This window comes from Paramacrobiotus metropolitanus, unplaced genomic scaffold, assembly GCF_019649055.1.
Source record: "Paramacrobiotus metropolitanus isolate TYO unplaced genomic scaffold, Prichtersi_v1.0 Parri_scaffold0000051, whole genome shotgun sequence".
In the NCBI taxonomy this organism is placed as follows: Eukaryota; Metazoa; Tardigrada; class Eutardigrada; order Parachela; family Macrobiotidae; genus Paramacrobiotus; species Paramacrobiotus metropolitanus.
In genome coordinates, this window is record NW_026570271.1 from 424,362 (window position 1) to 440,051 (window position 15,690).

Consider the following 15,690-nt stretch of genomic DNA (forward strand, 5'->3'; position numbering starts at 1 on the left):
ACAGGTCTATGGGAGATGCAACTTCTTTGGGCGTCAGCTCAAACCCTGCTCGCTCAAGATTTTTTTGGTAACCGACAGCAAACACCTTTTCTGGCCCTCAACGGTTCCCAAGAAAAGTTCACGAAAAAATATCGGTTGGGGAATATTTTATAGAGTCAACTATAAGCACACAAAAAATAACCACTACCTGGTCCCCTGAATCAGTGCTCGGCTCGCTAATGCTGCTTCAAAAAACTGCGGTTCTGTTATTTCTAAATTCGCAATAAAAAGTTACGCTAGAAAAGTAAAAAAACAGAAGCAATGCTACGCGTTGAATTATTTTATAATTTATTTAACATAACTGCCCCAACTTGGCTGAGCAGGGCTGTATATATTTCCGTCAGCAACAGAAATTTATCGGATTGTACTATGCCAGTGCATCGTATGACTATGCACTAGCGCAATAACCTTGAATTTACGTCCACGCCATGTTATGCGGATGCTACCTGTTGCAGCATAGGTACCTTAAACATATTCCCCAGTTCTAGCCATTTGCCATTAGCTTATCATAGATACTGTACTATGGATGACAAATATGCATCGTAGACCTAAACAGTTTTTTTTACAATCAGAATTCTGTTTATAATATTATATGCAAGTAGTAATACAAATAGAAAATGTACCGCGCATCATTCGTATTTGCACTACTCTGCAGTAACAGAACAACAGCAAGTGGCAGTGAACTTGGTGATAGGAAAACAACAATACAATCAAAACTAATACAATCAATAAACGAATTATTCAGTGGATATTAGGAACTATTCAATCAGTGGACACTTGAAATACAATGCATTTTACAGTTCTGCAGCGTACTTTCCGATTGGTATTTAACAATATGTTTGCCCATCGTAGCTGGTTTGCGGGTCCTAAAAGGCATCCTGTACAATACAGGAATGTTCTAATGGCAAAAAGCTGTTCATGTTCTTTGTTTGTCAAATGTAACAAAAATGCTTCCTCTTCGTCCCAGGACAAGTGGCAGATCTGGCACTGGAATCTTTGGCTAAGATCGCTCGTGCTCGCGCTGTCCGGCTGCAGCAGCGATAATTCTGGAGCAGTTTCCATGCATCTGTTTGCTGTAATGCTGGGCCATCCCAGAGGTTGCACCGGAGCAATGTTCATATCGACGCCAACGTCCACAATATCCGCTCTTGCACGATCTTTCAGCACTAAAATGACCAAATTCTGGGGAGTTTGTTGCTGAACGTGGACGATTTGTGCATACTACTTATTTAACGCAAATTCTTTATCACGAGTTGTGACACCGGAACAATACGAAACGGTTTGATAAAGGTTAGTACAGCGTAACATAACAGTAAATACTTGACTCAAAGGCTATCCGGTTATATATTCGCCATTGGCAAACCCTGGTACACTGCACACGAAATTACCAAAAAAACGCAAATGTCTTTGGACATACCATTCGGGTCGTAAGCGTTATCGCCCTCTTTCGGGCAAAACATTGCATCCTCTTCGATGGGGAATAACTCGCTGCACTGCCGGTCATTTAGCAAAATGCCGGTACTACCGCAAACTTCGCTTCCGGGGCTTGGTGTACACCAGTTTTCTGCGGCTGGATCATGGTGTCCGTTGCCAGTCATTGTACATGGATCAATCAGCTTTTCTGGGCTAAGTAAATCCCGCAGTCGAGCATCACGCTCCGTAATCGCAGCGGCTTCATTATGGTCTGCGAACTGTAAGGGGAAGGTTGCCACAGTGTCGCCGGCAGCGAACGACCGGGGTCGGAGTTCTGGAGTCAGACCGTCTTCCTTTAAAAGCTTTTCCAGCCAAAACATGTTCGTTGTTGCGTTGTTTGCCGAGTTGGGCGGGTGCGCTTCTTCTGCGGCTGGATTCGGCGGTCGTCTAGTAAATGAAGTTATTTCTTCTGGGCAACCCGAAATTCCTAGCATCTCCTGCAGCTTCGTAATGGAGACGGCTTCATTCTTTTTCTGCTTTATGGATGGCAACGAAGAGGTTATCACAGGAACGTCAGCCGTAACTGACTGTCCGGGTTGTGTTTTTGGAATTAAGCCAGCACTACTTAAAATCCTGTCCACTAACGCGATGTTAGTTTTGGCGTGCTCGCTGATTTTTTGATAAGGCCAGCCCCGCTTGAACCGCTTCAGGACAAGAGGTCGCAGTAGTTGATACCGTTTTTGATCCCCTTCTCTAATGAATCCCGTTCTTCCAGCTGCGTACAACACCTGCTTGAATTGGTAGGGGAACAGACAGAACCTCTTCATTATGTCAGAGCGGTTAAGACCTTTGTCAAATAAATCAACGATTTCCTTTCTTATTTCCGGGGCAATATCGTACACGTCGCGCACACTACTGTTTCTTGGTATTTTTTCGAAAACACCCTGCGTTTTTAGGATGCTCGATGTCGAGCACGACTGACCGAACGAACGAGGAGTGGCTTCGGAGTGATGCTCAGCAACCATTGATGAGCGGGTATATTTGTTGTTTATTCCAATGTCTCGTTGTGGCATCGCATTTGGTTGGCTTACTGCTCGGTGGTGTTGCACCATGTTGCCTTGAACTGTGTTGGCATTCGGAATGGAGCATGGAGGTTTGTTCTGGAGCAGCATCGCCCTCAGAAGTGGCATTTCCGGAAATCTGCTTTGGATATTTAAGGGAGGCTCGCGTACAGGGAAATAAACGTCCCACTCGGTAGATTGCACATTGGACATTATTTCGGTCTTCCGTTACTTAACGTTGATTAATCAGGACATCCGTAAATTTCTAAAATCAAGAACTTGGTTTATGAATCAGTCCTGCAAAAATTAAACACAGTGTACCAACGAAATAACAGAGCGACTGACTTAAGGGCTTTTCATCGAATTAAGGTTATGTATCATAATGCGGAAAGCCTACTTCGATACAGCACAGCAACGAACTCTGTAATTTTAGCACTGCGGTGAAGCTATTTCGATCCACCATTACCATCGCATTACTGGAAATTATGCCAACGCACCGCCAAAGCCGACCAGTGCGCTTTAAAAATCACTATTTTAAGTTACACTAGTGGTCTAGCGGATGATAACACAACGAGGCTTAGTCAAGAAACAGCATATGAAAGAGTGAGTAAAATCATATCGTAATTTGCTAGTTTTCATATAATGGGCAAAACACTCATAGGTACAAAAAAACATACATCAGCCCTGTTCTTTATCTTTAAAAGCATTCTTATCGAATTGACCAAGTGCTCTGTATACTACCGGTATAAGATAGAGTACATTGTACTACAGTATTGTACATCCGATGTAATGCGGTACTACACAGCGCATCATGTACAGCATACAAAAGAACATGTTATTATTATAACACATTCATATTAAAATGTAGTAGTCGTATATCACTTCAGTTAATACATATTGATAATGGTACACCTAGTACTGATTCGTGAGTACATAATATGTATTTTGGTATGTACATGGTGCAGTAACTGCACAATACGATTATTGCACTATGTAACAAACAATGAAATTTTTGGGTTTATAATTCCATTGTGCACCCTTCAAACAAGAACTACTCTACAGAATAAAAATTTACAACGTTATGTTATTACTTGCAGCCTGCAGCCTTGCAGATTTTATAAGAATGACCAACTCGCAACTATAGTGATGTTTTTATAACATGAATCCCATTTTCTTTCAACTGATACCGAGTTGTAACAGCTTTTACAGGAAGTCGACCGTCAATAAAAACCCGATTGTTTTAAATAAAATTAAACATTATTGTACTTTTGTACAAGGAAAAGCATCAGGTTACTTTTACGTACCACTTATTGCCAAATCGGCAGTCCAGCTGCTCACAAATCGCTTTGAGTTACAAATATTATGAAAAATAGGCCTCATCCGCATAATTTTCGTAAGCAGTCATATCACAGTTTAGCCGATGCATCGTTTCCGCTCATTGTCGGGTAACAAACGTGCCGTAAAAATGATCACTGATATTATATGCATGGCGCATATGGCATTACGTGTAGATTTCGGATTTGTTGACAACACATTGAAGTAACGAACAAATTCAGGTGCGTCTATGGTCAGCGGAAAGTTGGAGTCAGAAAATGACATCACCGTAAGCTGGTCGAGCTGCGAGAGACTGCAAGTTGAACAAGCCGGTCCGGAAATTCAACAAGTAAAGATGCAGGTACTGTAGTGTACAGAGTCTGTACTACAAACTTGAGCGCACTGTATACTGAGCGCACTGTTAGGGCTTTGAACGGTGGCCCTTACACTATAAGTGTTGCAGTAGAAACCTGTGCTCCGTAGTCAGATCGCCTCTGTTGCACTTGCACCGATATTCCTCATATTCGTCTAACCATCATCGACCAGGCTGTTACGGTTATTGTGATTCGTTAATACGAGTGTTCCTGAATATTTGGTATGCCCCTCCATGCCAATTCCATTTATCGGTAACATCTTTGGGCGTGGCGCGCCGTAATATGTAGCTTAGCTTAACCAAAGAATTAAGACTTTTCACGTGTTCTTTCGTGCTAATTATCCGCATCGGCTTGTACATGCAGCATGTACTCCTTTCACTGCTTGTACCATGGCGGTACGGAGTATATGGCGTGAACCCATCGCGCTACTTCCGCTTCCGTGTCACGGCTAGACAAGTTATGGTTGATGACTCTTATGATTACAAATTATAACTTTTTTCTTTCGTTCGAGCTAGTATAGTACACCGATTTTCAAGGATGATCAGCCGAAATACATTTACCGCAGCCTATGGAGCTTAGTACTTACTCATCAGAAGCAATGGGATCCGCAGCAGATAGCGCGGAAGCCCCAAGAGGAAACCCAGATTTGGCACCAACCGAGCGATATATTTTCCAACCATTGGCTTTCGAGACAATCTGAGGTTGCGACGGCGGTACCCGGCTAATCAATGAAGTTGGCCGGCATACCAAAGAGAAAACCGGAGAAGCGCGTGCCACTAAATTTTTGTGGCAACGCATAAGTGTGGAATTTCAGCGCGGAAACGCGGCTTCTGGTTTGGGAACGTTTGGAGATCTATAGAGCTAGAAGAGTTATTCCACATCATCTACTTATTGGATATAACCAAATTTTAGCGTAAATGGCATTTGCTTGAACTGTGTGCAGGTTGGAAATCAACACATTATTGCTTTAAAAACTTGTTCTGCCTCTGCCTTGCCTTTACGTCATCAATGGCGCGCTTTCGCCTTTGTTCAGTGCCCCAAGGTTCTTTGCACGTTACTACAGGAAAAGGTTGAAGTGATGACCGTCTCCTGCGAACTAAGCAGCTGAAAATGCAGCAGCTGATTCAAATTTGCAGCCACAAATCGTCACCAATTCATCTTCGCAATGTGGTACATATATATTTATAAATATTTTTGCACATACAAGACGTTGCATCACTTGCATGTTAGAGTAGGTATGCTGCATACTTATTCTGCTCGCTATAATTTACTGCAGGTTGAATGGAATTTCTCTTTTCTCGGGCATTCTCGACAGTAGTTAAAATTATTAGCCTCTGTTATCAACAGAAATTGACGAGCAAAATACTACTACTGCAGAACAATTTCAAACAGCAAAAAAAAAGCAAAATTTGACACCGTTTTTCAAATCATCGAACTTCGCAAGCCCCGGCAAAATGCCCGCGAATCACGATAAATCCACCGTATAGGTTAGCAAACGCTCACACATAATATCAAGGAAACGATACTTAATTTAACACGAGAATCTTAATGGGTAATTTTAACGGAATGCATGCTACCGTCGCGCAGCTCCCATTGTGATTGGTAATCAATAATGTGTCTACCCATTTTTACTGGTTTTCTGGTTTTAAATTTACATCCTGTACAGTATAAGAAAACCCCGGAGGCGAACAACTGTTCGTGCTCTTTTTGGGTAAAATGCAACAAGAACGCTTCCTCTTTGTCCCAGGATAACCGGCAAATCTGGCAATGATATCTTGCACTGCGGCCGCTTCTGGACAGAATTTCGGATGGACGCCCAAAAATTTCCGAAGCGGTTTCCACGGATTTGTCAGGCGAAATACAGCCTGTACTGCTATATTCAATAATTTCTTCCTTGATTTTTCTTCGGACGGAAGAAGTTCGGAATGCAGTGTCTTTTTCGATGTCGACTTCCAGAATATCCGTTTTCGTTATATTTTCCGGTCCTAAATCAAAATATTCAGCTATATTTTAATTGCGCAAGTCCATTTGCGTCAAGAAACAAATCTTTATCACGTTTGCGCCTGTAAAACCCATGTGCCTGTCTTACGCTACGTGCCTGTAGAACGCTGCGCAGCTAGTGTCCCAGGATACGCAAAAGTTCTCTAGTAACCACTCCTTCTGTCAAAATTTAATTCACATACCTAATTCATTGGTTCGATGCGGTACGTGGTGTTTTTTTGCAGCATCACCGTATAGTGCAGCATGCGTAAATATTCATAATACTTAGATGCTTCGCGCTTATTCGGATTTTCAGTTAAGAAACACATACTTGTTTCGTACTTAAATTATTACAACAATCACTATTATTTATACATTAAAACTGAGGCTTATCCAATTTTGAAATTATCGTCTAATCGGCAGTAAACTAAACTTCTAAGATTACAAAAATTAAAGACATCATGAAACCGCCAGTGAAAGTAAGGATAAAGTCAACAAATCTCTTAACCCGTTGACGGGCATTGGCGTCAGGCGACGACAAGGTGTTTGGGATTTTTTTCCCAGCGATCGGAAACAGTTAATCGGTATCTCATAGCACAAAAAGCAAAAAGGGACTTCGAAGCAGCAGCAAAAACGTAATTGAAGCCTTTGTCTCAAGTTAATGTAAAATTAAATGTGGCATTTAATTATGGTTAATTTTCTCGAGCGGAAGTGATTCTTTTGTATTGAACTGGCACTCATTGCTTAGCAACAGTCCTGTTGTGGGTTAGCATTGATGCTACTCCGGATACGTGCATACAGATTGTTAAGTTCGAAGTCTCAGATCAGTTGCGGCTGCATCCTGAATTTATAGTTTCGGTTTGCATTGTTTTTTTAATTTACGGACAAATTTACGGACGTTCCTATTCACGTCATTGTGATTGACGATCTGTGAATAAGTTCCAGCTGTATATTCCTGCTTATACCTATATATTACACATTTACCCGGTGGATATTATCTTTCCGCTCCCTTATTATTCTCTCGTTTTGCAATTATACTATTTTTTCTGATGGCACCTGAACCTGACATTCCAAACCGCGGACGCGGGCGACCACGTGGCACCGGTCGCGGGATTACGCGAAGCAAGCGGCTTGCAGGAAGACGTGTGGGCGTTAGTCAAGGTGTCACAAAAAAGAAACCAACGGTGGAACAAGAACTTGCTCAGCTAAAAAAGCAAATTTCGGACCTATCGGCGTCGGTAGCGAAAGTCGTCCCTGCTACTGACGATAGCGTTCGATCCTTCTCACCAAGAACTCGCAAGATTCGAATCCAGGACGCCGGCAAAGTAAATGCACCGCAGCTCCACCTACGGGACATGTCTCCTGTTTCCGATCCAGGTAAAGATTTCAATACAGATGGCGCTACTGAGATCGAATTCATTGGTACTAGTAGTGCTATAGCTGTAACCCGGAAAGCTGCAGCAGTACTTGAGGCTCTACCGCAGAACGTTAAGAGTCTCTTGCTACCAGTCGAAAATACTCTGCTGCCGAAGCTGTTCAGTAAAAAGGAATTCGTCCATCTTCCCGATCTACTACTGCTCAGCTGTGCTCCTCAAATGCCGTCTACGTCAAAAAATCCAGCTGGTAAAACCGTGCAGATTCGAGACTTTATTCAGTGGATGAGAGCGTTTTCAGTGCTGAAAATGTATCGGTGTGCCATATACCCTGAGCTGGACCTACCCATGATGAAGTACGTAGACCATATCGCGCAGATAGCGGCACTGAAAGGAATCACTACTGACCAGTGGCTTGCCTACGACCGGCAGTTCCGGTTAGCTGTGTGCCGTAACCCGAATGATGCAATGCAGTGGTTACGCAGAAATGATGATGCTTATACCGAGTATTTAATGCAACCACTTGGGCATGACGCTGGTCAACCCACAGGCGGTGTAGTGAAAAATACTGTAGTTCAGTGCTATAATTGTTTAGAATTCGGACACATCAGACCTGAATGTCCGACATTGCACAACAGCACCAGCAACCGTCGTCCTTCATGGGTTGGGCAGTAGTTTCTTAGCCTCCCCGCTGGTAGCGGGGGAGCAAAAGTGGACGAAGTGTGCCACCTCTGGAATAAAGGTCACTGCACTGCCGGGCTGTTCTGCCGATACGGTCGTCAACACCGATGCGCCAACTGTGGTCAACGTGAAGACCGCGATTTCCAGTGCAAATTAAAAGCAAGCAACAGTGCCCAGTGACATCATTACCCCGTTGAAAGCTGAAGCCTTTGCAAGCCATCTTATCGAACATCCAGATCAGGAATATGTTTCTTATATATTGCACATATTACGGCACGGCGCAGATATTGGCTATCGCGGCCCTAATCGAAGCTTGTCCACACCCAATGCCGCATCTGCCCGCATGTATTCGGAGCATTTACAAGCGCAGATTAATACGGAAATATCCTTAATGCATTCAGTGGGTCCATTTACCAGTCCGCCATTTCCAGTGTTCATTGTTAATTCGCTAGGTGTACAACCAAAGCCGGACGGCAAATTCCGCATATTGATGGATATGTCCCGGCCTCCAGGTGAAAGTGTTAATGATTACATCAGCAAGGACGATTATTCACTTGCGTTCTGCACAGTGGACGACGCAGTACGCATGCTTATAAAGTTGAGAATAGGCGCCTTTATGGCTAAATTTGACCTTCAGCATGCTTTTCGCCTTGTCCCTCTTAGACCTGCTGATTGGCACTTATTGGGTTATACGAGGGTTGTTAGTTATGTTCTGTCGTATTAGTTTTATCTATTTTTGGATTCTTGCAATTACTATATTATTTTCATATAACTATTACTAAACTTCTAATGCATCGTTTTCATCTGTTGCCAGATTTGTAAATATGATACAAAAAAGTTATAAATTTTTGTAACGAAGACACCTTGGAAATTTCGTTTAATTTTCTTATTTTTTGATATTTCATTTCTCTGCAACGAATCTTTCCCATTCGGAAAAATTTTGAACCTGTGCAGGATCAAGCTTATCAAATATATAGGTTACATGAATATCCGAACTAAGGATTAAGCAAAACAATTTTTTTTAATATTTAGTGGCTTTTGGTTTGGGTCCGTTGTGGTGCCAATTACACCGGTCGACCAACTCCCGCCTCCATTTTTTCGCGTTTTTTCAAAGAAAGTTGTCAAGGTATTTGCAGATTACTGTAAGCGGTTGATAGTTAGTTCCGACAGAAAAGGCTTCTGCAAATATATTCATTGCTGCGAGGCGCACCAACATAAACGTTTCTTCGAATGCGTTTTGGCTCTTGGTCTCGCACTCCATTGACAGAACCCTGTTCTGTTCTGCTGCTTCCACCAAGTATGGCGCCAAGCAAATCAGGATCTGTCGTGAGTGTAGTCTTAGAATTGATGGCTAAATGAAAGAAGTTTGGCTTTGTTAAGGAGCATTAATTGTAAAAGCACCCGTAACCACTAGTCAGCGCAAGTGGTGCCCGACGGTACTCCGCCTTGCTGAAAATCAGATCCACGCTCAATACAGATTCTGTTACTGGGGATCTGCTCTATGATTCCCTGTCCATCCATCGGACAAACACATTTGGGGATCGGTGTCTGCCAAGCGCAACAGGATGGCTTGCTATTTTAGGTTCCTCAACAAACAGACCGTTCCGATCTGCTCTCGCCATCCCTTGTTAAAATTCCAGAATAAAAACGACAAGACAAGCGGTCAGTAGTTCACGCAGAAGAACATTTAATCCCCAACATAACAAGCACTTCAGATAGTCAATGGGTTGCATCCCAATTTTTTTTAAAATTTTAATGCGAAATAGCGCAAGCCAACGTTCAGGTGTTAATGCGCCATTTTTTAACTGCGAATTAAATTTGGTGCGAGTGAGTCGTTCTCTGACTCACGCTGACTGCCACCGAGAGCGGCCATTGACTCGACCATTAGCCTACTATTACAGTTATGATATGCTCTACTTTTTAATAATAATTTCATATTTTTAATTTCATAACTAATATACGCACGACAGAACAAAACTAACAACCCTCGTATGTGCAACGGTTATTACTATTTCGATATTGTCCTTCCTTTTGGTTCTCGCTCTTCACCGTTTCTATTCTGTCTAATTTCAGATGCAGTACATTGGATTTTTGTGAATGTCAGTGGCCATATCTTTATGCTGCGCTATGTAGATGATTTCTTTTTTGCAACAGCACCTAATAAGCAACTCTGCTCCACGCTTATGATTAAATTTACCGAATTGTGCACAGCGCTTGGTGTCCCTCTGGCTACTAAGAAAACTGAAGGCCCGTCTACCTCTTTGAAATTTCTTGGAATTGTACTTGATTCCGTTGCACAAACGTTTAGTTTACCGCATGGAAAACTGAATGAAATCATTGCTCTTCTTAACACGTGGAAGTCTAAAACCGCATGCAACCGTACTGAACTGCAAAGCTTAATAGGCTCTCTTATGTTCGCCTCTAAATGCGTGCCTGTTGGTCGGCTGTTCACAAGACGGCTTATTTCGCAATTGTCACTGGTCAAGAGTGCAACTAAAAACGAAGTAAAGCTCGGTGAAGATTTCCAGAGAGATGTTGACTGGTGGCTTGAATTTCTCCCGAAATGGAACGGAACAGCTAAATTTCTTGAACCGGACTGGACTCGCTGTGATACGATTCAGTTATACACTGATGCGTCTGCTACCATCGGTTGCGCCGGATACTTCAGTGGAGCACGGTTTCAGATACGTTGGCCAGCCTTTATACTTAATGCACAGCTATCAATCGAGTGCCTTGAGATGATTCCCATACTTGTCGCTCTGACATTATGGGGACAACAGTTAAGCGGTCGGAAAGTAATTTTCCACTGTGATAATCTCGGCGCTTCGCAAGCTTGGGAACACTATAAATCTCGCTGCAAAGTTGTCCTTGAAATAATGCGGCGTATGGTGGCCATTGCAGCTCGGCTTAATTTCACAATCACAATTAAGCACATTTCCGGTATCAACAATAACATTGCTGATTCTCTATCCCGGTTTCAGATGAAGCGATTTACCAGCCTAGCGCCGAATGCAGATCTAAATCCGCTGTCTGTGCCGGAAAATGTGTTAATCGATCTTTACAATTATCATCTGCTTCGTCGTTAGCTTGTCTTAACAAAACGGTTGAAAGTTTACGGTATCATCATATTGCACCTTCCTCTAGAAAAACTTATCGAAGTGGCATAAATAAATTTACTGAGTTTTGCCAGTTGTTTCGGTTATCTCCGCTGAGCATCACAGAGGACGTAGTAGTACGGTATATTGCATTCCTTTTTAACTGTGGTATTTTTTATTCGTCTGTTAAAGTTTATTTATCCGCTCTTCACAACTCACTGAAAGAAAATGGTACACCTATTGACTTCAGTACACCGAATATTTCACAATGCCTCACCGGTTTTAAGCGCTTACGAGGCACTAATGTTGATAGCAGATTGCCAATCACCATCGATCACATGCGCATCATCAAGCTCAATATTGATCGGTCAGCTATTTTATCATCATTTGAAAAACAATTATACTGGTGTATGTATACCTTGTGTTTTTTCGGGTTTTTACGCATTGGTGAGGTTGTACCGTCACTTGGTGGTCATTCACTACGTTTAGCGGACATATCATATCAGAAATCGAAGCTCATTATTAATCTTCGGTCATCTAAATCTGATCAGTTTCGTGACGGATGTCGGATTTATTTGTCGGCTACTAATCGGTCAGTCTGTCCTGTACGGGCGATGCAAAATTACTTAAGACTGCGGAGAAGCCTAAGAATTTTGCACAAAGCCCTGTTTGTCACCTCCAACGGTTCACCTGTTACGAGATCTGCTTTTGCTCGCGTGTTAACTTTGGCAATGCACGGAATTCCCAATAGTCACCTTTATACTCCGTACAGTTTCAGAATAGGAGCTGCCTCTTGCGCTGCAGCCAATGGATTTGAAATGGACCTTAAAATTTGAAAGGATTCTGTTAACACAGTTTTCGACTCAATTTCGTTTTTAAAGTAACCAGGTAAAAAGCGCACAGTTTCTATCGTCGGGTGTATCTGTGTCTCGTCCGGTGTTGGTGTATCTGTTGGTGTATCTGTATCTTCAAAACAGCTGCCATAGTATATACAGACAGTTGATTTTTCCCGCTTACACGGGTTCGGCATGTTTTGAAATGTCTCGTGCAGTACGGTGCCGGTTATTTTCGGAAGCGCCGCCCTTTCAACTTGTTACGTGGTGCACCTTGATCGACCGGGTGCGTCTAGTAATATTGTAGAATATTGATCCGTAATAATGGTATCGCTTTATCAAGTGCGAATTTACGATTGAATGTGTGATAACAGTACGATGGAATTACCTATGCAGGTCTTTGCAAGCAGACACTGCTGTATTCAAACCTACAAAGATCATCAATGATGTGCCATGCAGGTGCAACCGTTGCAGACTGTTTGTTTAGTACCAGTACTGTATTTTTGAACCGCGGTCGAATTCCCACTTTTTGTGCTGTAACTTCCGTAAGTACGAAGTTCTTCACACAGTAACGGTGCAGACTGCCAGAAGAGTAGAGACAGCAGTACTAATGTTACGTTTAACATACGTAGCGTATTAAACGGACTGCGTTAATGTTCATTCGTTTATTGTGTCTCAGTTTACTTTTCATGGGATTTTGTTTATGGAATTATGTGATTCCGTGTAACCGCTTGCTCTTCATGCTCGTTTAATTTTGAACGCGCTGCAAAAAAACGGACGAAGTCAACAGGTAGTAAAGATCTGTGCATGCAAATCATGGTTTCTCTGCATAAGCAGTTACTAAATAATTTAAGGATAACTGAAACTCTAAAATATCGGTTTGCATAGGCTTCGTGTTTACGAACATTATGTAGTACATCGTTTATTATCACCTGCAATTGATCAATACATCATATTAATATATCTATGTTTATTATTATGTTTGCTATTTATTACTATGTGATAAAATTGTTTTCAGTATCCTTGATTTGGATTATTTCTGTAAATCTAAGCATCGTGAAAGTATCTCTTGTCTTTGTAATGGTAATAATAAATGAACGCATAAACGGAATCCGATGGCTTTGTTAATTGTATACTTTGTAAGATCTTTGTTAAGTTAAAAAAAATGCTACAACTCTGGTTCGGTGCATAAAAATCTTCGTACTAATCTACGTTTATGTGTAATATCTGAAAAAAGAGCGTTACGCGGTGAGACCTTTATTACAGCGCACAAATTAATGCTTCTAAACTTTTTCGAATATTTTTACAGCAATAACTCCCCAACCGGATGTTGCGCGTACAAACTATTGTCACGCCATCGTCTACCAAACATTTGGCAACTGCAGAATGTCATAAAACAATGCTTTTCAAGTTTTGGTGCACGTACAGTACATTGTACCTGTAATTAGTACCTTTTACGGTGATTAAACCGAGGCGCTTCTCGTAAGATGCAGCGAATAAGAGGATTTTATGGTGTCCCCTGTCCAGTAAAACGCGATTTTAAAACATGCGCGCTGCAGTGTGATAATACGAACAAGACCTACGCTGTTATTTTCAACTGTTCAACTTGACACGAGTTATTAATATTGTCGAGATAACGAGTTAGAACGCAAGCCTGAAGCGTAATTAACCGGTTACTTTCTATCAGAAAACATAAGTAACTCAAACGCAACTCAAATAAAATCTCTATAATATCTTTCATAATGTCTGTGATAAAATAACTTGTGGTATACCGGTAACCGCAGCAAGTCATAACATAACACTACGCACGAAAGAGATGCGTAAGTACATACATATTCTTCAAACTGTCTTCCTTATAATAATAGCATAGATATCATGCAATTTAATCCGCATAATAAAATTTTTTTCCTTTCCAATAAACCTAATCTTAATTTGTTAAGCAAATTTACCGCGGTGATGCGCACATATGTAAATGCAGTACCGTATAGGTATCTGTGAATGTGCAATTGTACGTGATACGTAGTTTAACTGGTAGTGGGGTGTTTTTTTTTATGGATAACGTATTAAACTACAGAGTACTTGTACACTGCCTGTAACTCCTGACTCTACGGTGGGCTAATTTTCCCAAATGAATAGTTTCAAGTTATACCAGAGGGTAGCAGTACATGATTCTCTTATTGTTTTGATGGCGTCAGCAATGCAACGGCTATCCTTTACTTCTATACTATACTTAACACTATGAAGTATATTGTACTTGTTGTAGGCCCGAATCACAAAATTCCCGTGTGGAGCCTTCTTCGTTAAAGCAACATCGAGAAACGGAAATCGCAGCGATTACTTGGAGTCCTATAGTGACAATATGCATTGTACTGGTAAGGGCGGAGATTCCCCTGCACAGCCGCCGTTCGTAAGCAGCCAAGCCGAAATCCGGGGAGCGCAAATTTTGAATGCAATCTTGTTACTGGCGAAGCAGCTCTCCCCCGTCCCGGAAAGAAGCCCAGAACAATGCAACATCGTGCTAGTGCCACACCAGCCAGTCGAGTTGCCATTGCATCCTGCCACGTTGATGTCCACGTTTTGTTATTTTTGCACTCGGATCTGTACTGATTGTGGAATTTTTCTCATCTTGTACTGATTGACTGGCACGGAACAGCACGTGTTAGCGCAAGCGGAGTGGAGAAGTGTCCGCATTTCGGAGGAATTCCAAAAGGTAAGTAAATGTGTATGTGTTAATTACTCTTTTCCGCACTTTCTCATAGTTTTCATCCCTGCATACATTTAGTTACACAAAGTTATACCTTCTTGGCACCGTGCACAAGTTGTTTCATAAGATCCCCCCTGTCTAATTTCTTTCTATCCTTCAACTTTGACGCGACAATCTCAAGATTCTTATTGTCCTACAAAGTGCATGGCGCCGCACCAGGTGCATTCTGACTTTCGCTTCTTTACTTTCCCACGTGCTCTGTATGACAATTTCAACATTCCAGCTGCCTAATTACTGTCTTTCTTGCAATTCTGACGCGACATTCTCAAGTTTCCTTCATGCTTGAGTCAACATTTTCAAGAATCTTATTGTCTTACCGTCTTGCTTGGCGCCACGCCAGGTGCATTCTCAAGATTCCAGCTGCCTAATTACTGTCTTTCTTGCAAGTATGACTCGACATTCTCATGTTGCTTTTATGCTTGACGCGACATTTTCAAGATTGTTATTGTCTTACCGTCTTGCTTGGCGCCACGCCAGGTGCATTTCTATAATCCTTACCACATGCTGCATAACATTCCACCTGTCTGTCTCTTAACTGTTGCTTGATATTCCGAGATTTTCTAAACACGTGACACGATATTTTCAAGCTTTTTTCATGTTCGACACGAGATTCTCAACTTTCCTACATGTTTGACGTGAAAACCGAGTCGCTGCTGATTGTGCAATCGCAACTTTTTAGATGATAACACATGGTTCAACTTCATCGGGCGCAACTTTTTTTTTTTTGCGGAAAGTGATATCAGATGGTACAACTTCATTGAGC

At 41.9% G+C, this 15,690-nt stretch overlaps 2 protein-coding genes across 3 annotated transcripts in view; both read right to left on the minus strand.

Moving 5' to 3' along the window:
• Positions 1–713: 713 nt before the first annotated feature.
• Positions 714–4,131, minus strand: LOC129592237 (uncharacterized). The gene is made up of 3 exons (XM_055488215.1): positions 3,818–4,131; positions 1,457–2,778; positions 714–1,205 (listed from the first exon to the last, which is right to left on the minus strand). Exons 2-3 carry the CDS (start codon positions 2,724–2,726, stop codon positions 802–804), a joined length of 1,674 nt encoding a protein of 557 aa, XP_055344190.1. The 5' UTR covers positions 2,727–2,778; positions 3,818–4,131; the 3' UTR covers positions 714–801.
• Positions 4,132–5,506: 1,375 nt separating this feature from the next.
• LOC129592239 (uncharacterized) overlaps positions 5,507–15,690 on the minus strand; it is a 35,124-nt gene continuing 24,940 nt past the window's right edge. For both annotated transcript variants that reach the window (XM_055488219.1, XM_055488218.1), the window contains one exon: positions 5,507–6,186. In XM_055488219.1, the coding sequence (XP_055344194.1) occupies positions 5,747–6,186 (440 nt within the window). In that variant the 3' untranslated portion in view covers positions 5,507–5,746. The remainder of the gene's footprint in view (positions 6,187–15,690) is intronic.

What these genes read in the sequence shown, in the direction of transcription:
- LOC129592237 (XM_055488215.1), bottom strand. Translation starts at nt 2,726, where the DNA reads ATGTCCAATGTGCAATCTACCGAGTGGGACGTTTATTTCCCTGTACGC. An exon ending in TAACGCTTACGACCCGAATG is followed by an intron (nt 1,206 to 1,456) that starts GTATGTCCAAAG and finishes TGGTCATTTTAG; the next exon opens with TGCTGAAAGATCGTGCAAGA.